Source organism: Heloderma suspectum, chromosome 3, assembly GCF_057233095.1.
Source record: "Heloderma suspectum isolate Gila_16-S chromosome 3, 16-S_ref, whole genome shotgun sequence".
Taxonomy (NCBI): Eukaryota; Metazoa; Chordata; class Lepidosauria; order Squamata; family Helodermatidae; genus Heloderma; species Heloderma suspectum.
In genome coordinates, this window is record NC_139460.1 from 154266352 (window position 1) to 154293221 (window position 26870).

General features: G+C 44.7%; 1 protein-coding gene across 2 annotated transcripts in view; it reads left to right on the forward strand.

Annotated features, from left to right (window-relative positions):
• The window catches only part of CLDN10 (claudin 10), an 84077-nt gene that overhangs the window by 45075 nt on the left and 12132 nt on the right, over positions 1 to 26870 (forward strand). Inside the window, exon 1 of one of the 2 annotated variants that reach the window (XM_084844746.1) lies at positions 7352 to 8093. The exons of the other annotated variant lie outside the window; for it this stretch is intronic. Within the exon in view, the coding sequence (XP_084700872.1) occupies positions 7874 to 8093 (220 nt within the window). The 5' untranslated portion in view covers positions 7352 to 7873. Of the gene's footprint in view, positions 1 to 7351; positions 8094 to 26870 lie in introns of those variants that run through there. 2 annotated transcript variants of the gene reach the window in all.

The following is a 26870-nucleotide window of genomic DNA, read 5'->3' on the forward strand; positions in this document are numbered from 1 at the left end:
CAGTCTAAAGCGCAAGACCTGGCACTGGAGGAGGGTTTCTTAGGCTGCAATTCTATATTCACTTATTTGGGAATCAGCCCCACTGAACTCAATAGGACATACTTCTTAGCAGACATGTATAGGATTGCACTGTTAGCCCTTCTCCTCTGGCAATTTTCCACTAAAAATCCCCATGGCTGCTCCCCCCACCCCACCCCCTTGAAGGGAAAGATGGGCACTTGGAGGGTCACATGGAGTTTGTTCCTGATTGAGGGAATGGTTGTTAGGAAATGGTGCAAATAGAAATACTGTTGCCAACTAGCTCTAGGAAAACATGGCTTCATTTGCCAAACTAAAAACTAAGGATGTAATCCTATGCACACTTACCTGGGAATAAGTCTTCCTGAAATCAGTGGGACTTGCTTCTGAGTAAATATTAACAGAAAGATACTGTAAATGTATTTGTTAAACCTATGCACATTTCACTGCCTATATTGCCAGCATCATCAGGCAGCTCCCAAAATCCTGGTCCCAGTCGTACGTATTTCCTCCATCTTCTACTGTCCCTATATAATGGGAGAGATTCCAAAGGAACATTATACCCAAGAGGCTGCTTAAACCCCTTCTTCCAAATCACCCCCCCCCAAAAAAAACCCCTTCCATAGCTGTGAGATTAATGGCAAACTTAATAAAGGAGAGCTTGTAAAGGCAGAACCCACCATAACATGTTTTGCAATTCTCTCACCTCTCTTTTGCTCTTGTGGGCACATTACACTTCTGGTTGTATGTTCCTCTTTGGTATCTGAAGAGAAGAGATACCCAAGTGAACTGGCCAGGCAACATGCAAATGGTGTGGTCCAATTTGCTGAACTGGGACTCATGACTTTAGATGCTGCCATTTGGGGAAAGGCAAGTAACTCCCTCTCAATCACATCTCCCGTTCCGTAAAAACAAAATGGATGTCAAGTCGAGTGAGCCAGTCCAGACCTTTTTGCAGGCAGCCACTCCATTTTTTATTATAATTTGCAGGATAAAAGAGTTTAATGACCCCTCCTTGTCTCTCTTCAATATACAAAACATGCTAACAGTTTCATGGTAACATAATTGATCGACTGCAATAAGACACGGGATATCTGTAATCAAAATGGCAAGAACACTGCACTGGCCATGACTGCTGTCTATTTAAATGGCCTGTTAAATATCCATGAAACAGTTGAAAGCATATTTTAATATGTTCACTATCAAGCCTTCTGTTCTGTACTTCATGGAATTACTTTATGCATAACACTGTATTAAGATGGAGAGAAATGTAAGTCACAGTAGGAAAAAAAATTAGCCTGGCCATTTCTTCAGCTTAAACAACTGTCCAATTTCATCCTAAAAAACAAGTCATATAGTCAAAGCTACGTTAGCGGCATTTAATGTGCAAGTTTGTATATGGGCATCGCTGGCTATGGTCGTGCAGCTAGAGGGGTATCTGTGCATCATTGGATTAGAAAGCATCAGCATGATAAATGAGAATCAGTCAAACTGAGAAAATAAACCCCTAAGTATTACATCACCTATAGTGCTTATGAAATGAGAAAAACAATATGTAGCAAATTGGCTGGATGACATTTCTGAGCCTGTTGTCCACAGTCCATTGGCTGATCTGAGAATCCCAAGAGTTACCAGTCTTCATTTTAAAAGTTACGATTCTGGCCCACACCACGGTGGACAAAACCTTGGGAACATTGCCCACATCCCATAGTTAGGTTCTTTTACCTCCACTGAAATAAGCAAACGCCATTGAATTCTACTTTAAGCATTATATGTCTGATCTGAAAAGATATTATCAGTTTCAGTACTGAAAAGTCAAGTAAATTCTGCAAATATTTAACCCCCCCCCCGCCATATTTGGGTTGTATCCTGAGAATCACATTTCCTGCCCACTGCAGCCCCCCATGCTCCCAGAAAAGCTGCTCTTGAGGGTTGGGGGACCCGCCAGAACGGGATATGATAGGGCATGGGGTGCTTCTGGAGGCATGGGGAAATGGCCAAAATTAGGTAAAAGCAACTTGTACATGCTTCCTTCCACTCGTGGTTCTTTTGATTCAAGCTTTGATTATTTCCCCTTCTCAAATACTGGGAAAAAAACGTGCACTTTGTATATTTATCTTTGTATATATTTGGGATGATGGTAAGAAACATTTATTTAAAGCATTATTTATGAGCTGAAAGGATTAAACAATACTGATACCAGAAGTAAATACTGGAAACATTTAATTTCTCCCCCAAGTGACTGTTAGTTTTGTCCCCGCCTCCCCCAAACAGGAAAAACAACAACCATGTTTCTCTCTTAAACCTTCTTGAAGAGCCTTATTGGTCGTCATAGCTGTCTCTGTATTCTCCTCATTTTTTTTGTTCTGCTAATACCCTTTGGACTATGTATTTCATGTGTTCTTTATCTTTCTCATCTGTGTCCTTTCTCACATCACTGTTACTTCTTATACTTGAAACTCTCTTCCACCTAATATTTGTTTTGCCAGTTCTTTCTTAAGGAGTGTCCTGAGACTCATCTTTTCCTTTCTCTCTTTTTCATTCAGCTCTGTTTTCTATTCCCTTTCTTTCTTTCTTTCTTTGAGAACCAAACTAAGCGTTTAGTAATGAACCCAGGTCTGAAGAACCAGCTTCTTAAACTATGGTTTGAAGTTGGCTTGTTTCAACAAACCATAGTTAGGATTAACCACAGTTTTTTTGGGTTCAGACAACAGAGCAAGCTGTGCTTAATCTAAAATAGAAGTGTAAGCTTCTGAACTCCTCTTCGCAGCTGCATCAGAGGGGTGGGGGAATGTGCAAATCCCAAGGTTCACCTAGCATTATGTCCAAACCAACTCTATGTTTTTTCACATAGGCACAGGATTACTGTAACAAGGAACATTAGCAGTGGGAAATGGTTAGGGAAGGGAGTTTGTCAGGATGCACCCACATGGGAAAAGGAAAAAGGAGCCAACTCCCACCAGGTGTTCATGGGAGGAAGGTTCAGAAAATGTGGTTTCAATTTTGTACAGAAATTTACAGAAATGAACTTAAGGAATTAAAACAAGAGCCTGAAAGATGACACAATTTTTACACAAAATGTTGACACCAATTCCAGGTTCCTCTAGCACTTTTTAAGCAGAGGAGCTCAAATTCCATGACATGAAATGGAAATGTTGCCATCAGAAAACTGTTTTTGCAGAAGTTTAAAAATGTGAATTCAACAAAGTTGTACTAAAGAAATTCACCAAATTTGGCACTTCAGTTCTCTTGTAGCTGCTACATCTAGTGAGTAATGAGGAGGAGGAGGGTTGAGTAACAGTGATTAAAGAGAGAAGAGGAATAGGATTCACTGGAACTTCAGAAGGAATGGAGTGATAGCAAAGGTATGGGCAAAGCAGAGAAGCCAAAGCAGCTTGGACCTGTACGGTTCAGTAAGCCCAGTTCAACAACTAACCAGCCTGCAGTATATACTGGCATCATAACTGGCTGATCCAGGGTGGGGTTAAGGCTCTTTTAATACTAGGGGGTCTGAAATGAGCCCATGATTAAAGTCATGTCTGGGATAGCTCCCCTAGCAGAGCAGCTAACAAGCAACCAGTAAAGCTCAGGGCCAAGATTTAATGCGAGTCAAGGCTCAGGCCGTTAACCAGTATTCAGTGTCAGAGCACAGCCCTGGAAGGTGAGAGCAAGGAAAGGAAGGAGTGACTCCAAGCATATGCAGAGTGCCTTTCCCTTACCAGTGAGTAACCACAGCTGGCAGCCAAACATCTGGGATTAGGAATGAAAGGCTTCAGATCAGAAAGCATGGCTGTTTTAGGCACACTTGAGCCCCAGGACTTGACTTCTTAGAACTAAAGCACTGTTCTGTACCTGTATTCACCTGCATAGCAAAGCGGGTGGTATTGAGAGGGTAGCAATTAGGTATGTGCATAGGATTCAGATGAAGCCTGAGAAGAATTGGGCTACTTTGGTCCAGTTCTGTTGCTTCTGGAGACCAAATGGACTTCCCACGGAAGGCAACAAAATGAAACCTGCTCCAGAGTGAGGCTTTGTTAGCAACTCATGCTTCAGAGATGCGGGATGTTTCCAGCACCTTTAAGTTTAGTTTCTCTAAATGCTGTGATTATGAACAGGAGGAGGGGGAGGGGAGAGGGAGGGAAAGTAGTTCAGTGATTGGCAGGTCTGCCTCCTAGTCCTAGGGCATATTTTACCAGGGGCTCCAATCACTGTGCTTTGGGGGAGGGGAAGGATAGAACTGTGATGTGATCATTCTTCCAACACCTCCAAAGCTTCATTACGAAAAAACCCCCCATAAACTGGTTTCGAGCATCATACCTCCCTAGTCCCTGCACCTATGCTTCTGAAGCTTTGCAGGTTTCTTTCCTGGAGACACCTCTATGATATGTGCCATTTTCATACAAATTGCCAGAAAAAACAGTGGGGAGGGAAGTGAATCACTTCCCCCCCACACACAAAAATTTGAGGACTCCCCTTCGACATGAACTCCTGCACCCATCTCTCTGAAACTTTGCTGGTTTCTTATTTAGGGGCATCTCTAGGATGCCTGTCATTTTGAGACCAATGGTTTGTAAGGAACATAAGGAGATAAGTGTGTCCCCTGCAACTATCATTGGAAAATTTGCCAGGTGTGATCCCTTCAGAATCATCAACTGTCCCTGCAATTTTCATCCAATTCTGCCAAAAGTTTTTTGAAAAAGTTATCAGCAGTTGCCTTTATAAAAAAAATCAAAATATAAAGGCATGTAGTATATTTTTCTGACATTTGGCAGGCATAATCTGCACCTAAGGAATGAGTATATTTGCAACTATCATCCAATTCTGACCAAGAACTCTATCTGCGCTTAATATCTTGGCTAGTCCAGGAAGTCTGGAAAGGTTTTCCTTTTCAGAATTCTGGTCTACAGAAAAACCTGATTACATACATAGAGGTTAAGGTTTCAGTCATGAATTAATAATGATTTGTCTTTACCTTGGCCAAGTGCACCCTGAAACCATGTCACTTCAAGGAGCAGGGAAGAGTTTGAAGTGTCCTAACATAAGGCGGGTAAACTAAACAGAAAAACCAATCTAGAACAACAGGCGTGACGACCCTAATCTGTGTATACTGGCAAAGGAACAAATAATGCTGCCATCCGTATTTAATTTATGAAACTAGAAATGGTTGCTTGTAATTTTATTCCTGCAGAAAAAAGGGCTGCTGTGATAGATTGTCTTCCAGCCTCTGCAAAAAAGAAAACGTGTTCTGCCCGATCCTTGGTTCCTCAGCCCAATACATGTCATTAAACAACCCAATATGGTTTGGGATAGTATAAACATCTGTCAAACAGTTTCATGGTGGAACAATTACTCTTCTTAGCCCAATTTGAGAAGCATTACATATTCTCTGGAACTTTAGTAGCACAATTTTTGGATCTGTGACCAAAAGGTGGCAGGATCCAGATGCCATCTGGACTTCCATTTTTGTTGCCTTGTTGCTAAGAATTCCCCTTTGGGCTGCAGTCCTCAAACAGCTGACAGCTGAGTTATGCCCAGAAAGATCAGATGTGGCTGGGGTGAACATAGGAAGCTCCCTTGTACACCAAGTCAGACTGTTGTTCAGTCGTTCAGTCGTGTCCGACTCTTCGTGACCCCATGGACCATAGCGCGCCAGGCCTTCCTGTCCTGCGCTCTCTCCCGGAGTGTGCTCAAGTTCATATTCATCACATCGGTGATGCTATCTAGCCATCTCATCCTCTGTCATCCCCTTCTCCTTTTGCCTTCAGTCTTTCCCAGCATCAGGGTCTTTTCCAGTGAGTTTTCTCTTCGCATTAGGTGGCCAAAATATTTGAGCTTCAGCTTCAGTATCTGTACTTCCAAGGAGCACTCAGGGTTGATTTCCTTTAGGATGGACTGATTTGACCTCCTTGCAGTCCAGGGGACTCGTAAGAGTCTTCTCCAGCACCACAGTTCGAAAGCATCGATTCTTCGGCGCTCAGCCTTCCTTATAGTCCAGCTCTCACAGCCATACATTACTACTGGGAAAACCATAGCTTTGATTAGATGGACCTTTGTCGGCAAGGTGATGTCTCTGCTTCTTACTATGCTGTCTAGGTTTGCCATAGCTTTCCTCCCAAGGAGCAAGCGTCTTTTAATTTCATGGCTACATTCACCGTCTGCGGTGATCTTGGAGCCCAAGAAAGTAAAATCTGTCACTGCTTCCATTTCTTCCCCTTCTATATGCCAGGAAGTGATGGGGCCAGAGGCCATGATCTTAGTTTTTTTAATGTTGAGTTTCAAACCAGCTTTTGCACTCTCCTCTTTCACCCTCAACAAGAGGCTCTTGAGATCCTCTTCACTTTCTGCCATTAGGGTGGTATCGTCTGCGTATCGGAGGTTGTTGATAATTCTCCTGGCAATCTTAATTCCGATTGGCAGCAGTTTTCTGGGTCTCAGGCACATCACCTGCCACCTGATCCTGATTTGTAAAAAACTAAGAGGACAGGGATTGTGCTTGGACTTTCTGTATCCAAAGTGGTATGTGTTCTGCTACTAAGCTATGGTTCCTCCCAAGGGAGATGATAGTATTTCGTTGTTGTTGTGAGAACGCCAGAGGGTAGTGAGAAATAAACATCACTATTTATGGTGTGTACATTCTCATCCTGCTATCCTCTCCGGTAAACAGACTGCCAGTTTTGTAATGTTTTCTGGAGAACCTGCTTGATCAGAGATGGCTGTAAGGCACCCCATATCATCTCCCCCCTCATGACATGCTGAAAGGGGGTCACAGGTCCGCGACACTTCCACTGACAGTGTGCCCGGCGGCCACACCTATAGTGCCCAGGGGAGCCATCTTTTCTTTTTTTAATACATCCATCAAAAAGCTGGCTATTCACAGTCGTAAGGTGTGCAGCAGGGACAGGAAACCTGGTACATCCCCAGATGTTTTGGAGTACAATTCCCATAATCCCTTACCACCAGCGTTGGTGTCTGGGGCTGATGGGATATGTAGTGCAAAATATCTGGAGGGTACCAGACTGCCCACCCCAGGTGTACACCATTAAAAAAAAAAGCGAGGGGAAGTGGACACACAAACTGGCCTGGCCCTCGCTTTCCTGGCAAATGGCCCATAAGCCGTAATCAGGGCTCCCGCTGGGTAATTTTAGCGCATAGCTAACATTTCTCACCCCCCCCCCCCGGTTTACTACTGCTTATATGCTAGCGTGCCAACATTACAATTCCATAATTATATATTAGATGATTATATATGCTAGCGTGCTAACACCACCATCATCACCATCATCCGAGCATGTGCAGTTTTGCATTTTAAGCTCTCGTCAATCCCAGCACCATCACGCACAGTGGGATACCGCAGAGTGCGGTTCTGCCGCCCTGACGCTGCCCCCTGGGTGGCCATGGCGGGGCTGACTTCGGCCCCAAGGTCCCGCACTAGCTGCCCCCGGCAACGACCGCGACAGGCCAGGCCGCTGGCTGCGGGTGTGCGGTTTTTCCAGGCGAGAGACGGCCGGAAGCCCTACCTGGCGCACCAACGGGGAGCCGCCGAGCCTCGAAACCTGCGCCGCGTCGCTCCGGCGTGCGGGCAGCAAGAGCCGGCGGCGCTGGGCCGGCCGGCCGGCCCTCGGCTCCTCCCTCCCGCCCGCCGCCCGCCCTGCCGGCAGGATGCTGCGCGGGTGGGGGCTCGCCCGGGGGCCGCCGCCGCCGCGGCTCGCTGCGCTCAGTCGGCCGTGCGGTTGCGCTCGAGCTGCCGCTGCCGGGGCTGCCGGGGCCGATCGCGCGCTCCCGCCTCGCCTCGCCTCGCCTCGCCGGCGGCCGCCCTCGTGCGCTCCCCAGGGCGCCGCGCTCCTGTCCGCTCGCCATGGCCAGCACGTCGGCCGAGATCATCGCCCTCCTGCTGGTCATCTCGGGCTGGGTGCTGGTGTCCTCCACGCTGCCCACCGACTACTGGAAGGTGTCCTCCATCGACGGCACGGTCATCACCACGGCCACCTTCTGGGCCAACCTCTGGAAGACCTGCGTGACGGACTCGACCGGCGTCTCCAACTGCAAGGACTTCCCTTCGATGCTGGCGCTGGACGGTCTGCGAGCCTCCCCCGCCCCCGCGCGCCCCAACCCTCCTGGCCTGCCTGACCGCGGGGCTGGGTTCTCCCCTTCAGCCCAAGGAGAGGAGACGGGCTCCGCTCCAGCCCGTGTGCCCTTGCGTCCCATCGGGCCCTCCTGGGAGGCTGGCGAGCGGACAGCTCCCCAGCCAGGCAGGCTTCCCATAGCCGTGAGGTGCTGCGTGCTCCCAAGGCTCTCCGGCCCTTCTCTGCGCATTTGCTTGGGAGTAAAGCCCCGTTTGGCTCCGCGGGACTTCCTTCCGAGTAAACATGCACAGGGGAGATCAAGCGGCGAGGAACAGAACTCTGTGGGGAGGAGAGTAGAAAAACCAATTTACCCAGCCGCCTCTTTGCTAAATTTAAAGCAGGACTGGGCTGAATGGGAAACTTTTAATTTAGATGATTTAAAAACACACACCACCAAAAAAGCATTCTGGGATTATTCCTTGCCCTCCTGTCTTGCTTGGTTTTGTTGTTGTTTGGTCTTCCGCCTCTTTGAATTGTTTAATGGCTAGAATTTAGCTGATGCTGGAAAAATGGGTTTGAGACACAGGCGTGTGCACAAAAACCACTCACATAGAAATGTTAAACTCCCGATGGAAAGATTCTGAAGAGTTGTGAATCATTTGTTCCATTTCTTGTTCTAATAATATCCTATTGGGTATTGGGTAAACTTTGCTTACTGACCAGGAGAACTAAGTGCATTTTTGTTTTAGATATTGGTCGGTTTGGTGGTCGCTGTCTTTATACCTGCGATGAAATGTTTGCAGACATCAGTATATCGTAATATGCGCGTAACCCTTTTTGGTCTGGGGAAGCTTTTGACAATATTTGTAGGTCTCTTGGCTGTAAGTCTGCACTTGACTTCAAAGGCACCTTGGGAACTTGTCCCTAACAGTATCCCCTAATTCCTTTCCTGATGTGATGGATGAACAAATAGAAATCCCCCCCTACAACATATGGAATGGAATGCTTTTAAAATATCTCTTTCTCAGCTTATGAATGAGACAACCTTATAAACTAGTTTCTCAGAATGTCCACTGATCTATGCCTGTACCTCTAAGGCAGAGTCCCGGATATGATCCCTGCCAGGTAGCTTTGTGTAGACCTCTTATGCATATTCAGATAGGGCGGGAGGGATCAACAAGAGGGTGGAAGTCAAAACAGCCCACAGTCCAGTCATCTCTTCTGCTATAACTCCCCCACCAAACCTCTGCAATAGCTGATTTGTCAAGAGCGAAGTACCCATCTGTGGTCACTCTGTCGCTCCCTGTTTATCAGCTTGCTCCAGGTGCCACAGGTCTGCCAGTATGCCCTCTGGCATCTCTTCTCCCCAGTCACCTGTATTGGACCACTTTGGGGAGAGGCCAGTAATGGTGTCTCCCCAGCACTCGCTCTTTGTACCAAGGGACTAGGCAGATTTGCTTCTCTGCTTTATCAACAGGGTCCTGCAAGTCTCATATCTACCTTGGGTACTGTTTTGTGTAATGGTACGCCTGGAGTTGATGGTGGAGGGGGCAGGGGACCAAGGAAAACCAGAGCTGAACCTATTTTGGGGATCAGGTTCAGCACCTGGGATAGCTCCTTTAGAGTTCTGGCTGTTTCTGACTGAAACCCAGAATGGATTCACAGCCCCACAGAAACCAGAACCACCAACCTCCATTGCTTTGATTGCAATCCTATGTATGCTTATCCACGAGTGAAACCCACTGAACTAAGTGGGACTTACTTTCAAGTAAATATGCACCAGATCAGGTTGAAAATATATACACACACACACACATATATATACATACTTATTGGCAGTAAGTCTCATTGATCTCAGTTGGATTTACTTTTGAGTAAGCATGATTGCGGCCATTGTTGAGTGTTCCAAGCACTTTAACAGCATCATCTTTTAGGATTTTAAATAGCTCAGCTGGAATACTGTCATCTCCACTAGCTTTGTTGTTAGTAATGCTTCCTAAGGCCCACTTGACTTCACTTTCTAGGATGTCCGGCTCAAGTTCAGTGACCGCACTATCATGGCTATCAGGGACATTCAGATCTTTCCTGTATAGTTCTTCTGTGTATTCTTTCCACCTCTTCTTAATCTCATCTGCTTCTGTTAGGTCCCTGCCTTCTTTGTCCTTTATCATGCCAGTCTTTGCACAAAACGTCAGCAAGGTTATGCTCAAAATCCTACAAGCTAGGCTTCAGCAGTATGCGAACCGAGAACTACCGGAAGTACGAGCTGGGTTTCGAAGAGGCAGGGGAACTAGAGATCAAATCGCCAACATTCGCTGCATCATGGAGAAAGCAAGAGAATTCCAGAAAAACGTCTATTTCTGCTTCATTGACTACGCTAAAGCCTTTGATTGTGTGGATCACAACAAACTGGCAAATTCTTAAAGTGATGGGAGTACCAGACCACCTTACCTGTCTCCTGAGAAACCTGTACGAGGGTCAAGAAGCAACAGTAAGAACCAGACATGGAACAACCGATTGGTTCAAAATTGGGAAAGGAGTACGACAAGGCTGCATATTGTCACCCTGCTTATTTAACTTATATGCACAGTACATCATGAGAAATGCCGGGTTGGATGAATCAGAGGTCGGAATTAAGATTGCTGGGAGAATTATCAACAACCTCCGATATGCAGACGATACCACCCTAATGGCAGAAAGTGAAGAGGATCTAAAGTGCCTCTTGTTGAGGGTGAAAGAGGAGAGTGCAAAAGCTGGTTTGAAACTCAACATTAAAAAAACTAAGATCATGGCATCTGGCCCCATCACTTCCTGGCATATAGAAGGGGAAGAAATGGAAGCAGTGACAGATTTTACTTTCTTGGGCTCCAAGATCACCACAGACGGTGACTGTAGCCATGAAATTAAAAGACGCTTGCTCCTTGGGAGGAAAGCTATGGCCAACCTAGACAGCATAGTAAGAAGCAGAGACATCACCTTGCTGACAAAGGTCCGTCTAATCAAAGCTATGGTTTTCCCAGTAGTAATGTATGGCTGTGAGAGCTGGACTCTAAGGAAGGCTGAGCGCCGAAGAATTGATGCTTTCGAACTGTGGTGCTGGAGAAGACTCTTACGAGTCCCCTGGACTGCAAGGAGGTCAAATCAGTCCATCCCAAAGGAAATCAACCCTGAGCGCTCATTGGAAGGGCAGATGCTGAAGCTGAAGCTCCAATATTTTGGCCACCTAATGCGAAGAGAAAACTCTCTGGAAAAGACCCTGATGCTGGAAAAAATTAAGGCAAAAGGAGAAGGGGACGGCAGAGGATGAGATGGCTAGACAGCATCATCAATGCAATGAATATGAACTTGAGCACACTCCGGGAGAGAGCGCAGGACAGGAAGGCCTGGCGTGCTATGGTCCATGGGGTCACGAAGAGTCGGACACGACTGAACGACTGAACAACAACAACAACAAGCATGATTGCACTAAAGAATGGAAGGAAAGTGCTGCGCAAACATGATCCTGCTTAACTGTGGCTGAATACACTGCTGCAGAGGGAAAGAGGGTGTGATAGAATGGGCAAGCATTTGCTAGAGATAGGAAGAATCAGCACCTTTATTTGGAATTAAGGTACATTAGTTTTGATCATATTTAAAGTGGACCCACTGCAATCAATGGGACTTAAGTTAGTCATGACTGATTTCAGTGGGTCTACTATAGGTGTGACTATGTCTGAATCCAACCCATTGATTTCAGTGAAACAGAATCGGAGCCCCATCCACCTATTATGCTATATAGAGAGTGAATGGGTGGCAATACATGTGGTATAATAGTGTACCATTTATAATGAGTGCAGTGAATGCTATTGCTTTTAGGAAAGTATTGGAAGCAGGTCCAGCATCCATAGCCAGGATGGTCAGGCACCTTCCAAGGCCCATAACACCTGGAGCTCCTGAAAGTGACTGCTGATGGACAGGTGATGGTGAGGAGCGGCTGTGGCATTTTTAACCACCACCTTCCTGACCTCATCCCTGGTGTCGCCATCTGCCCATTGCCTGTCCAGAAGCAACACTGCCGGACAACGTGCCCTTGCTGCTGCTCCTTGCCACCCAACCTGCTTGCTCACCTGCCCCCTCCCGCTGGCAAGGGAAAGGAGCAGCAACAGGCAGGCAGTGCACTGGTGAAATGGCTGCTGGACAGTGAGGGGCCCGTGGCAGCAGCAGTGTGGAGAAGGCTGGACAAGCAGAGGCGTCTGCTGCGCCTTTCCCCATTGCTCAGCCTGTTAGTCTAACTGCTGTCTTCTTCTGGGTGGCGAACAGGAGGAGCATCAGCAGTTGCCCCGGCTGCTGGGGGCAGGGGCTAAAATCTCACCATTCACAACTTAGGAGGGCATACTGACAATGGAGGACCCCGCAAAACCTGGAGCTGGTATTGTTCGAAAGGTAGTTGTTCAAGGGCACAATCCTATGCATGTGTAGACAGAAAAAAGTCCTACAACTCCCAGCACACCTTAGCCAGCATGTACGTATTGGTACCAGATGTTAGAAACATACAGCAAAACGATTGTCTTCATGCCCTGCTTGAGCTCCTGGAGCATTTGGCTGTCCTTTGCTAGAAACAGAATGCAGAACTAAACAGACTAGGAGGGCTTTGTTTTTATTGTAGGTGGGATATTGCACAAGTGAATGGTTCCCTATGTACAAACTTCCCTGGACAGAGGAAACTAGAAGCTAGAAGAAGGATTGAGCAGACTTCTCCTTGACAATACTCACTTTCCACCAGCTGAGAGTTCTGACATGTCGGATCACTCAGTCTCCCACAGTCCCAAGAGGACTGTATCACTCGCTATTTCATAAGTTGTAGTGGGGCCCTGAGTAACCATAACCAGTAATCACATATGTGGGCTGAAGGAAAAGTGTTTCCAGGTCAGGCTGGGTTGAGCCTTCACGACTCTGCTGTTTAGAAGCACTAGCTGTAGTGGGCAGGTGCTTTCTGGGCAGCGAGCCAACTGTGTCGATAACTTCCAAAGAGAGGTGAGATTGGTCAGGGATGTCCAATATATGTTTGGTGGCAAATGTGGGTCTGCTGCCATGTAAAGTATGATGTGGCCCCAAAGGGAATAGTTTTAACACGAGGCAGTCTGGGGGATGCACAGTGGGACTTCCTTCTTTATGAGCAAAAGGGAGTGATCGGTTCTGAAGTCTTTATTTTCAGTACTCTTTCTCATAGATAGCGGAGCTGCGTTTTGTACTTTTACATCATTGTCATCATCAATTACATTTTTATCCTGCCCTTTCTCCATGGAGCTCAGAGCAGTTTACAGGGGTGTCCCCTCAATTTTGTCCTCACAACAGTCTGTGAGGTGTGTTAGTCTGAGTGGTGGTGATGACCAGCCCAAGGTGAGCTTCTTGGCTGAGTAGGAATTTGAACCCAGGTCTTCCTTGTCCTGCTCCAAAACACTAATTACTACACTATATTTACTGGCCCTATTAGTGCAGTAGCCATGGGTTATTTTTTGGAAGAAAATGCTGCAGAAGCAAACAAGGGCTTATGTGAAAGGTGGATATGTACACCAACAGATCCAAACATCTACCAGAATACAACTTTATGTGGATAAAGTGTGGTGATCACACTTAAAAGAGCAAAGGGTGGAATTTGGTGTGGCACTAATAAACTTTTTATTTCAAATATTTTGTAAATGTCTTTAAAAATAGGCCTATATAATTAAAAACAACAATTCTTTATTATTATATGTGGTGATGATTTATACCTATAATAGTACACAACCACACAAATTGCCCTAGGTATCCCTGATGTCATAACTTTCATGAGGTTTGTTACTGACGCCGTCTGTGTTCTCGCATGCCTCACTTACACTTACACTGGAGGACAGCAACCAGATCATCAGGAGCAGGTGCCTTATCTCCGAGGTGGGCAGCGGTCAAGCTTGCGGGATCTACTTTGTTTTTACTAGAACCCCAGGATCTACCAACCTGATCTACTTAGAGTGTAAAAATTCCGTGTCCAGGAATTTATTCTGAGTATCAAAAAGGAAGAGAACTCACAGTCCGTCCACTCCTGTTTATGCCCAAGTTTTCTTCATTTCAGCATTATAATTTAGGAGTGGGGAAGGGGAGTAATTTTGTTCCTACTTTTTTAAATGATTGGGAGTTATAAATCATTGCCGATCTACTGCAAATTGCCCAGAGATCTCGTTTACGTTGCTTAAGAGTCTCTCATGAAACTTCAGATTATAGAAACAGGCTGCTTGTGCTACTGGTGGATGTTGTTGAGGCGGAAGTCTCCCTGTTCCTTTAGCTGCCATCCACATTTATGAGGATTTGTGCAACATATTCAAGACATCTTTGACATTTCTGTTGCGCAGGATGACAAAGTATCTGAGTCCAGTTTTCACCAGCTCCATTCTGTTCTGATTCACTGTTAATTGTTCTTCTTGTGATGTGGCCCTAGAATGCTGTCTTTGCCATGGCCAAAGGGAGCAGATGTCATAGTATCAGTGCCAGTTCCAGGTTTTTGAGGGTCCTTGGGCAAGACACCCTCAATTGGCCCCCTCCCTTGGTGAGTCTACCTTCTCACCACCATTGCCACCAGCTGTTATTGTTCCTCATCCTCTTTCTCATGATTGCTACCATTTGCCTGCTTAACAGACAGACAGCTACTCAGCAGGTAGGCAGTGGTACCTACCACTCTTCTTGTCTGGACCATAGTGAGAGGCAGGTGAACAAGTAGGTTACAATGGTGAAGCAGAGCAAACCCAGGGGGCTCTTGTCAGGTGCCCAACCATGCCTACCCTTGACACTGTGCCTGGGTATCATATCCATTCATTGCATGACTGAACAAAATGTGGTGAGGAATATCTTCTCCAATGTGCTTTTGAGGAATGTGAAGTACCTTCTGCCATGTCTTCTGTCTCCTGAATTTGGATCTCATATAGATATTTGCCATGTTTGCCTTGATATACACCAGTATCAGAAGGACATTGGAATCATCTTCCACCACGGTCACTACTTGATTTTCATAAGCAAGTTATAGGCTGTTGCAAGAACTTGCATTTTAGCTTCTTGAGGGATTTGTCAAACATAATGACAATCAGATGATAGATACTGGACAAGCAAATCACTGCACCTTGTGGCCACAAATTCCATAGTTTAACTATGTGCTGTGTGAAGAAATACTTCCTTTTGTCTGTCCTCAATGTCTCACCATTTAGATTCATTGGATGACTCCAGTTTCTAATATTATGAGAGAGGAAAGTGACCTATCCACTTTCTCCACACCATGCATAATTTGATAGACCTCCATCATGCCTCCCCTCACCATTTTTCTAAGCCCCAAAGTCCAAAATGTTGTAACCCTTCCTCCTAGGGGAGTCGCTTCAGCCCCTTGATAATTTTGGATGCCCTTTTCTGCACCTTTTCCAGCTCTACAATATCCTCTTTGAGATATGCTGCCCCAAACCATACACAATATTTTGATTGAGGTCACATCCTAGATTTTTTATAAAGGCTTGATGGTATTGGCAGTTTTGTTTCCAATTCCTTTCCCGATGATCCCCAACATGGAATTTGCGTTTTTTCACAACAGCCTCACACTAGGTCAATATTTTCATTGAACTTTCCACAATCCCAAGATCCCTTTCATGGTCAGTCACTGCCAGCTCAGATCCTAACAGCATATATGTATGGTTAGAATTTTGCGCCCAAGTGTCCATCACTTTACAACTGTTTACATTGAACTGCATTTGCCATTTTAATGCCCATTCACCCAGCCAGAAGAGATTATTTTGGAGCTCGTCACAATCCCTTTTTGTTTTAATCATGCTAAATAATTTGGTGATGTCAGCAGGCTTGGCTACCTCACTGCTCATCCCTAAATCCAGATAATTTATGAACAAGTTAAAAAGGCACTGGTTCCAGTACAAATTCCTATGGGACTCCTCTGTTTATATCCCTCCAGTGTGAGAACTATCAGTTCATTCCTACACTATGCTTCCTGTTCCCTAACCAGTTGCTGCCCTGTAAGAGGATCTCTTCTTTTACCCTATAACTGCTCAGTTTGCTCAGGAGTCTTTGATGAAAGCCTTGTGAAAGTTCAAGAAACAATATCTACTGGATCACCCCATCCACATGTTTGTTGATACTCTCAGGGAACACTAAAAGGTTAGCGAAACAGAACTTCTTGCAGATGCCATGTTGATTCACCTTCAGCACGATTTGTCCTTCCATGTGCTTCATAGTTTTATCTTTAATAGCACTTTCCACCAATTTACTCAGAACAGATGGTAAGGTAACCAGCCTGTAATTTCCTGGATCCCCCAGAATTCCTTTTAAAAATGGCATTACTTTCCAGTTCTCTGGTACAGGGGCCAACTTTATGGGCATTTTATGTATTTTTGTTCGAAGATCAGCAGTTTCCCATTTGAGTTCCTTAAGAACTCTCAGATGGATATCTTCTGGGTCTGGTGATTTGATTGTTATCAATTTTTCAATAAGGTCTAGAGAATGTCATCTCTTATTATCACTACTTCCCTCACTTCCTCAGATTCCCTTTCTGAAAATACCAGTTCAGGCATGAGTATCTGCCCTGCATCCTCTGCAAGTGAAAACAGACACAAATGATTCATTCAGGTTCTCTGCAATCTCCTCATCCTTCTTTGGTACTCCTTTGGCTCCCTTGTCATCCAATGGTCCAACTGCCTCTCTAGCTAAAAGGTAAAAGGTAAAGGTGTCCCCAACCAGTCGTGTCCGACTCTAGGGTGCGGTGCTCATCCCCGTTTCTAAGCCGAAGAGCCAGAGCTGTCCGAAGACGCTTCCGTGGTCATGTGGCTGGCATGACTGAACACCGAGGTGCACGGAACGCTGTTACCTTTCCCGCCGAAGCGGTACCTATTTATCTACTTGCAATTTCTTGCTTTCGAACTGCTAGGTTGGCAGGAGCTGGGACTGAAGACGGGAGCTCACTCTGCCATGCAGCACTCGGGTCTTGAACTGCTGACCTGCTGACCTTCCAGTCTGCAGTTCAGCGTCTTAACCACTAAGCCACCGTGGCCCCTTGCCTCTCTAGCTAGTGTCCTTCTAATATATTTAGGGTGCAATCCTATGTGTGTTTAGACAGAAAAAAGTCCTACAACTCCCAGCATTCCCCAGCCAAACATGCTGGCTGGGGAATGCTGGGAGTTGTAGGATGTTTTTCTGTCTAAACACGCATAGGATTGCACCCTTAAAGATGTTTTTATTGATGTTATTAGCATTATGCTCATCAAAAGCTATTTTTGCATCCCTCATTGTCTGCTTGCATCTCTTTTGTGCAATGTGCAATGTTGTGTTCCTTTTTGTTCCCCTCGTTTGGGCATGACTTCAGTTTGATGAAGGAACCCTTCTTTAATTCCTTGACACTGCTTTTTAACCAAGCTGGTGACCTCTTGGACTTTGTACTACTTTTCCTGATGGTACATAGTCTAGCTGAGCTTCTATCACTGTGCTTTTGAGTAACCTAAGAGCATTCTGGAGAGATTTGACCCTCATTTTTGAGAAGTTTCCTCTTTTGAAATCGAATGTGACTGTGTTGGAGTTCTTTAGCAATTTTCCAATAAGTTACATTTGATAGCACTGATAGCTACAACCCTTTCTTGTTGGATGCCTCCCTGATTTCATTCTCCATCTTATGATCACCCTAACCATGTTTGTTTGATGGGGATAGCATGTCCCCAGGACTAAATTACTTTTGGGGGCTTGCAGGAACTTGCAGTCTAAAGGGCTATTTTCACCCATAGGGATTCTGTGGAGGAGTGTGCCCCTTTCAAGGTCTATGTTTCAGATATGAACATATCCCCAAATTATTACTGGGGAAAGATGATCATATGAGGGTCACAGCTCAGTGGCAGACTCTCTGTATGATAATCTTTCCCAAATAATAATCTGTTGCCAGAACACAGTGGCATGAAGGATTGTATGACCGACATGAATACCCTTCTTCAGATGGGCAAACATGGTCACTCAATTAGCTTTCCTTACGATGCATCACTTGTATCGTTATCCATCTTTGTATGCATCCTGTCTGTTGTAGTCACCATGCATAATATTGGAGTTTGGTGGATTTAGGGATGCATTGTTATATGTACCTTCAACATTAACATAAGCCTTTATTTGCTTCGGTAGCATTTTCTTCCCGGCACAGGCATATTTTTGTCTTCTGCTACTACACTGGTGATGTTTTAAGGCTAAGAGTTCGTGCTACACTGCAGGTTTCAGACTGATTGACTCAAGAGTCCCTTGCAGTCTTGTAATAATTCTATGAACTCTTTTTCTGAGCTTGAAAGGCAAAATATAGAGGTCTTCACCTTGTCCTCAGGGTAAAATGTATGAACTCCAAAAGAAACCACGCCTGTGAAACAGAATCTTTTCTAAACTTGAGCCTTAAGGGAGAGGAGAGAGCACCTGAAAGAAGCTCCATTTCTTTCATCTGAGATTTAGGGTGATCAGATGTAAAGAAGGCTAGGGTTTCTGTTCATTTAGTAGTTTTGCATACAGAGAATTTAAGCAGGTGTTCTTTTTTAAGCCCTATATGAAAACCTGGGGTTGGATCCAGACTTAGCCATACATAGAGTAGACATATTGAAATCTGTCATGACTAAATTGAGCCCCATTGATTTTAATGACTGTGCTCTAAGTATGGCTAAGTCTGGATCCAGTCCCTGGAGTGGATGCACTGGGTTTTGATTAAATATATTTAAGATCCATTCACATGGAGTAACATCTCTCTCTCTCTCTCTCTCTGTGACTCCATGTGAATGGATCTTTATTCTGTACATGAATAACAGCACAACCTTATGCATGTCTACTCAGAAGCAAGCCCCACTGAATTCAATGGGGCTTACTCTAGGTGTTGTTGTTGTTCAGTTGTTCAGCTGTCTGACTCTTTGTGACCCCATGGACCATAGCACGCCAGGCCTTCCTGTCCTGCGCTCTCTCCCGGAATGTGCTCAAGTCCATATTCATTGCATCAGTGATGCTATCTAGCCATCTCATCCTCTGCCATTCCCTTCTCCTTTTGCCTTCAATCTTTCCCAGCATCAGGGTCTTTTCCAGTGACTTTTCTCTTCACATTAGGTGGCCAAAATATTTCAGCTTCAGCTTCAGTATCTGTCCTTCCAATGAGCACTCAGGGTTGATTTCCTTTAGGATGGTCTGATTTGACCTCCTTGCAGTCCAGGGGACTCGTAAGAGTCTTCTCCAGCACCACAATTCGAAAGCATCAATTCTTCAGCGCTCAGCCTTCCTTATAGTCCAGCTCTCACAGCTCTCTTACTCTAGGTACTTGCAGTCTAAAGGGCACTTTTTAAATTATTAGGACTGGGCCCAGGCACTGGTAATGGGATGGGATCCAGAGCCAAGCCTGGCAAAGCTTAAACTAAGTCCTAATTAATACATTTCAAAAGACATGTGGAATAGCTTCAGTCACTCAAAGTCTAGTCACCTTTTTAAGGTTTCTATCTACCTATGATAAAGGATGTTAAAGCTATTGTATTGAGGTCTTCTTTGGAGGGTCTCCTCTAGGTATACCCACCATCTGAAGTAAGGCAGGTGGTGACTAGTGACTAGTGAGAAGGCCTTATCAGTGGTGGCACTCCTCTTGTGGAATTCCCTCCCTGTGGGGACCTGTGGCCCTCCAGATGTTATTGAACTACAACTTCCATCACCACTGACCATTGGCCATGTTGGGAGTTGAAACCTAGCAATGTCTAGAGGACCAGAGGGTTCTTCATCCATGTTATAATACTCTTAACCGTGGCTTAGTTTATATCATGATTCTGACTTGGCATTTTTGGTGTTTTATTTTATTTATTAATTTATTTATTGCATTTATATCCTGCCTTTTTTCCTCTTGCAAGGAACCCAAGGCGGCTCACATTATCCTCCTCCTCTCCATTTTATCCTCACAACAACCCTGTGAGATAGGTTGGGCTGAGAGTCTGTGACTGGCCCAAAGTCACCTAGTGAGCTTCCAGGGTTTTTACATAAACTGCTCTGGAAGCATGGTTGAAGGAGAAACATGTCTAGAATACATAAATAAACAAACAGGAAGATATTGTTTGCATACAGCTCTCTCTATAGCAATGGCTATTTAAAAAGTATTCATAAACTCCCTGTCAGTTAGGAGGGTAATGAGTTTATAAGTATCTTTATCCTACCAAGTTTTTTTTTAAATAACACAGTTTAAAAAACTGAAATAGGTTTCTCCTGGCATGGTGCTGGCCTTGTACCATGAAATCAAAGTATATTAACTACTTCTAATAATTATTTTGCTAATAACTATTTTCTGCAGATTTTTACTGTTTGTAAAAATGTGTGCCTCCAAGTTTCTTGTTGCTGTGTATTGTCTTTGTCACATTTCTCAAACCCAGTGATAGAAGTTCTGATGTTATTTACTGGAACTTACTGGAAAAGTTGTTGTGAAGATAACCCGTGTATACTGTCCTCTGTTCCTTATAGGAAAAATAAGATGCTACTTAGCCCCCCTTTGGATCTGTTTGTTATTTATAATTATTTATTACATTTATATCCCACCTTTTTTCCCCTGTAAGGAACCCAAAGTGGCATACATAATCCTCCTCCTCTCCATTTTAGCCTCAACAACAACAACGCTGTGAGGTAGGTTGGGCTGAAAGTCTGAGACGGGCCTAAAGTCACCAGTGAGCTTCCATGGCCGAGTGGGGACTAGAAGCCAGATCTCCTGGCTCCCAGTCCAACACTCTCACCACTACACCACACTGGATCTCTGTGTGTTTACCCTTCTGAACTGCAGTGGTATTTTGGTGTTGGTGGGTGTCAGAATCAGCATTGTCACCTCTTGACCTGGAGAGGGTGTGGAGGTTGTTTGGGTTGTTGTTAAAGAATGCCTTTCTGCCCTGTGGCTCTTAAAGAAACCAAAAACCATCTCCAGGTTGGCAGGTGGTGGTAACCATGACCTCATTTCTGCTTTAGGGGTCTTTTTAGAAATGATGTGTCAGCTTGTTATCCCTACCTATAGGAAGAAACTTTCTGAGCTCTTTAAGTCCTGCAATTCTTTCTTGGGACATAGGCTGTGTGCTGCATGTGATCAGCTACTTGGCCACATGGTGCTCAGATAACAAATTAATGAATAGTATTTTTATATACCTACTTTGCTTCAAGCAGCTTTGTCAAAGTTAATGCTTCCTTTTTCGATCAGTGCTTGTTGTTTTTGCAGATATGCGTGTCGCTGTTTTCTGTGAGTGGTTTGACTGCGTTCCAGCTTTTAGTTCTTTCTTGCTGCTTATTGTTTTATTTTGTTATGATTTTTTGAAGTTTCTATTGTTGCGTAGCACATTGTGCATTTTTATGGTAAAGCGATATTATTTCCCAATTCTATGTCAAGAATTTGGAGTAAGATTGACTCAATATGTTAAGTGTTTGATGCACTATCTTAACCATAACTATTTTATTAACTACAAACTAGAGAACAATTCTAACAAACCCACTAGCGCAGACTTCTGTCTCACGAACTTCAGTCCTTCTGCTTTTAGTTTAATGTTTTCATATAAAGTATTGTCTCTCAACCTCTATTGAAGATCACATTTCACTACATTTCCCCTCCTTTGAGTTCTAAACTATGTGAAACCCAACAACTCAGCTAAATAATATTAACCTCTGTTAACAACGTCCCTATCTTGATGTGATGAATAGATTATCAATCACCTCTAATAGCACCTGGGGATTATTCTGTCTACAACTAGTTGCTATTTCTATCTATTTCTATATAATAATTAATCTCTACAATGTGCAGTTTTTCTCATCGCTCTGCCTCTGGAAGTCATTTTCTCCATGCTTGAAGGTAGGGAACAAACTTTTGATAGGTGGTGGTTGAACCTGGGTGTGTATCGGATGTTGGTCTGGTGAAAAAAAATGTTCTTCTGTTGAATCTGTTTTTGAAATTTCTACCATTGTATGGTCAGATGCATGGGAGGTTGGTGGATCAGGTTTCGGTGGGGCAGAGATTCCATTCTGGGTTTTAGTTACAACGAGCCAGAAGTCTAAAGGAGCTATCCAAGGTGCTGGACCCATTTGGGGATAGGGTCCAGCACCTTGAAGAGCTCCTTTAGACTTTCGGGTGGTTGTAAAACCCAGAATGGAACTCCGCCCCACTGAAACCAGATCCACCAGCCTCCCTTGGTCAGATGCAATTCTGGCACAAGTTGTAAGTGTCTTCTGTTTCTCTTGAATGTGCCATTGTTAGTTGTGACAACATATGACCGTGATGTCAAACACTGTCCCTTTACAGTTGTTGGTTCTGACCATCCCTTCAGATTGTCTAGTTTTATTCTTACCAGGCTGTAGTTCTGGTAATGCTTTTGCCCCACAATATTTATCAAAATGGAACTTGTTGGCTTCTTCTGCCTTTTCATTTGCTGTGTGGACCTCCCTGAAGTCAGGCCGTTGTGGGTATAGGTTTGTTTCCAGGGTTGGAACTGGTGTTCGCAGCTGTTGGCCCATTATTCATTGTGCTAGGCTGTACTTGGTTGCATTAATGGGAGTTGCTCTATAACTCAGTAAAGCTACAAATGGATCTTATTTCAAGATCCACTTTGCAGTTTGGAACTCTCTTTCTGCCTCTCCATTAGCTTGTGGGTAGTGGGGCCAGTTGTGATGTGGCTAAAATTGCATTTCTTTGCAAGCTGGGTGAATTCCTTCCCTGCAGATTGTGGCACATTATCTGCTCCAAGTTCATTGGGACATCTCAAACTGGCAAATACATTCTTTAAACAACTAATGGCTATAAGATCAGTCATGTCATGTGTGCTATTTCCAGATATCTGGAAAAATAGTCTGTAGCAACCAGGAACGTTTTCCCTTCTCCACTACCACTGCAGCTGTGAGGAGGTAATCAGAAATGTTTACTTCAGTTTTCAACTAATGGTGGTTTGCCATTAGGTACAAACCAGAACAAACTGTGGTTACATTTAGCTATGATTTGTCTGAGCAAGCGAACTCCAAACCATGGTTTATGATCCTGGCTTGTTTGGACTATAGTTAAAATCAACAGCAGTTCCTAGTTTGGACAAAATGACAATGGATAGTTCCAGTCTCCTCTTCACAGCCGCACTAGTAATGCAGATGGAACAGGGAAGTGTGTATGCCCAAGCCTCGTTCATGTATCACTAAAACATAGTTTAGTGTAACATTTCATTGCATATTGCTCACTGAGTTTATTGCTCAATGTGTTTATTTAATATCCTCACTCCATCCCTTTATGAAGAGTCTGGCGGCAGTTTGGGCATGTGGGTGTTTCTCAAAATACTTCTGTGGGCTTGAATCCAGAGGAATGGAGAACAGGCTCATGCACGTAATGGTAAACTGTGGTTTCACATTATGTCCAAATGCAGTCAGTGTTGTGGCATTTCTGTGAAGGATAGATTTCTTCAAATGATTTCTCCACTCAGGAATGTTCTGCACCTGGCTTATGCTTCCAAACTCACTGACAGCAACATTTAGGACAGCAGGTCACCACATTTTTTTTCCTGATGGCATTCTTCTGGCTGTAACAGGCAGAAATTCAGCGGACTATTCTTTTGCATGTATGGAGAAGTAGAAGGCAGCATGTCAGGGCAGGATCACCAAATATACGGCCCTTGGGGTTCCTAGAAGGCCACAAGAGCCCCATTATACTCCACAAAAATGGCTGAACTATATTTGGGGCTGAGAACTGATTCCCTTGGCGAAACAAGGAGGATGAGCTATCCACAGCGGTTTCTGCAGGTAACAGCATCACTCTCTTTCCCTTATTCCACCTAATTTAGCAGTGCAGGTGCTGGGGAATGTGGATGGTGTACAATCTGCAAGTTGCCAGCATTTGGAGGCAGCCAATGGGAAGGGAAGGGGATGGGTGATCTTGGCCTCTGGTCAGTCAGTGAAAAAGGAGACTTCGGTAAGAGAGATGTTTAGTCTGGTTGTATTGGGGAGGGAAAGTCTTTGGCCAAGCAAGAGGATCTTGGAGATCAGAGGTGGAACGTAGTAAGAGGCTTAGGTACTGGTGCGTTGTGAGCTGAAGGTGGGTGTGTGGCCCTCTCCCCAACATTAAGCATTGGGTAGAAGATGGGATTTTGGCAAACATGCTGGAGTAAAGGAAGCTGTACTTGCTAAATGCTGTCCTCCATACAGGTATTAAGGTATGGGAGCCCCTTTCAGCCTAACACAGGGTATCCAATTTAAATCCTGTCTCCTGCAGAACATTTGACTGCCATGCAGCTTTAACAGTACAGGAGGTCTGCTCCCACTCCCGACGGTAACTTAGGTCACCAAATAAGCCGGGATAAAGAGTTGAGGCTTTGCCTCCTTTGACTTACATGGCACAGATTGCTTCCTTGCTCTGTATTTCTTGTCCTATGTGGGCACCTCTGCCCTGGTGTGTTTCCTGCTTTACACTTGGCTTTTGGCACACTCGAATGACAAATCTTTTTAGGGATCTTTGCATTTGTCTGATCCTTCCTCAGCTTAGGGAGTTTGATGGCCATCATGGCCATTATTGTCCTCCCAATCTGCAATGCCATGCTTGTTTAGTGAGCTAATTATGCCTTGCTGTCTCTGCTCCTCCCCCTTCTTTCCATCAGAACATGTGCTGGACTTTGATGAATGGCAGCCATGTTGTTTTTAGCAGATGCAAGTTATTTTGGTTGGAGTGAATGTTTACCATTTTTCCTAGGAGATTTAGCCATAAATTAAACTTGAGAGGACCTCTGGGTAAACACCTTCATGCTTCAGCACACTTAATGTGTTAATTAGCTACTAACTGTGCCAATAAATTGGACCTGTCAGAAAATAATGGCTTCCTTAGCCAGTTTTGATCTACAGGTGTACGTAAAGAATGTAACCCAGAAAGAAACCACAGAAGAAGAGAACAGGGTGAGGGGAAGCTTTGGAATGAATACCCACATTTAGTAACATTAAACCAGGTCTGCACAACTTGTGACTTCACGAATCCAGTTCAGCAGCCATGTTTGGCCTTGATAGACTTCCTATGTTTGCTGCCTGTCTGGAATTGCATAAAGAGAGAGAATGGGATTTGTCAAGCATCTGGTAAGACCCAGAATACATTCTGGAGCTGCATTGCAGGCTCACATTAGCGCTTGCAGTTATGCATTTCTATTCATGGTTAACTAGAGGCCAGAGGTCTGCTTAAAGTCCATTTCAAGCTCTGATTAAGCTGTCAATCTGAAATCCTTAGTTTATTTTTTTTTTCACGTACTATTATGTCTAAAATGTGACCATTTACTCTGAAATGTGCATTTTTCTACAGTGGTAATGTAACAAGGAATTGGTGATCTCTTTGCCTTCGTTATATCTTTTGTTCAAATTTGCTTTTCTTCCTTTGACAGCAGCGTGATGTACAGAAATTAAACAGGTGATGCTTTTCTAGGCCTAGAGAGAAGTGTTGGGAAAAATTTCGCTAACAAACATTCTGGATGTCAGGCTGCTGTTTAAAGCAGGGGTGGACAACTTGTGGCCCTCCAAATGTTTTGCCCTACAGTTCCCACCAGCCCTAGTCATCACTTTTCTTTTATCGAGGACAGTTCTCTATTTGAAGGGCTGCAAGAGGACCATCCTGTATTCGAAGGTGTCTTCTATTGGAAGGTCTGTCCTTTCAGTTCTGGTTTAAAGAATAAGAACTATAAGAACTGTTGCCCATCAACTATCAGCACCTGAGCAGCAGACAGGCAGGCACACAGGCACACAGGTCAGCTGGTCAGTCTTCCACACTATGATGAGGTGTACTGTATTTCTCTTTAAATTATAAAAATTATCTGTAAATTTGTATCTATACATACAAATTAGCATATGCAAATTGCTGCCTTATTTTGTCCTCTGTTTTGGTGATGCATTTCCTCTTTTTTTGGTCAGGGTTCATGGGAGTTGTAGGCCAAAACATCTGGAGGGCCACAGGTTGCCCATGCCTGGTTTAAAGCCACAGAAGCAGAGTCAGTAGGAGCCCTAGCAATAGCTGAACAGTAGTTTTAGCTTTTTATTTGTTTGGGTGTCACCAGTGTAATGTACACCAATATGAATGCCCTTCATACACTGAGGGGGGAAGTGGAGTTCTGCCTGGAGGCCACACCCTCCCAGGCCACTCAGTTACAAAATGTGGAGAACTGTGAATGTTGAAGAATAAGTGAGTTTGGGTTTGTGTATTGCAGGGGTGCAGAACCTCTGCCCCACGGGCCATTCCAATCTGGCCTGCGCAGCCTCTTTGGCTTCACATGCTCTACCTCCTTCCCACAACGGGGGGAGGAGGCGGGACAAGTGAAGGGGCTGTTCTCCCTTTGCTCTTCCATCAGCAGGAGGCATGCAAAGATGGGGTTGAGCCAAGCTGGTCTCTGTTGCTGCCTCTCAGAGGAGCGATGGGGTCCGGCTGGGCTTTGCTGTGCACGGGGCTCCCCTAAACGGAAACGCCCACGTGCAGCAAAGCCTGGTCCCTGGCCCAAGCCCCAGGTGGAAGATCCACCTGTGGCTTGAGCTAGGGAGCGAGTGACACCAGGTAGGCATGGCCATGCCCAGCTGATGTCATACAGCCACAGAGGGGTGGGTGGGTTGGGGGGTTATCCACCCCCCAACCAAAAGTAGTTCTGCACCACTGGTGTATTAGTTCCAAACTGTGAAAATAGGAAAGTTCGTGTTAAAATGTGAACCAAACAAATTTCTCTGCTATCCCATCCTGAAACTGGACCCAGCACAAATTTTGAATGCAGATAAATTTGCTGACAACTTTATTTGTTGCAT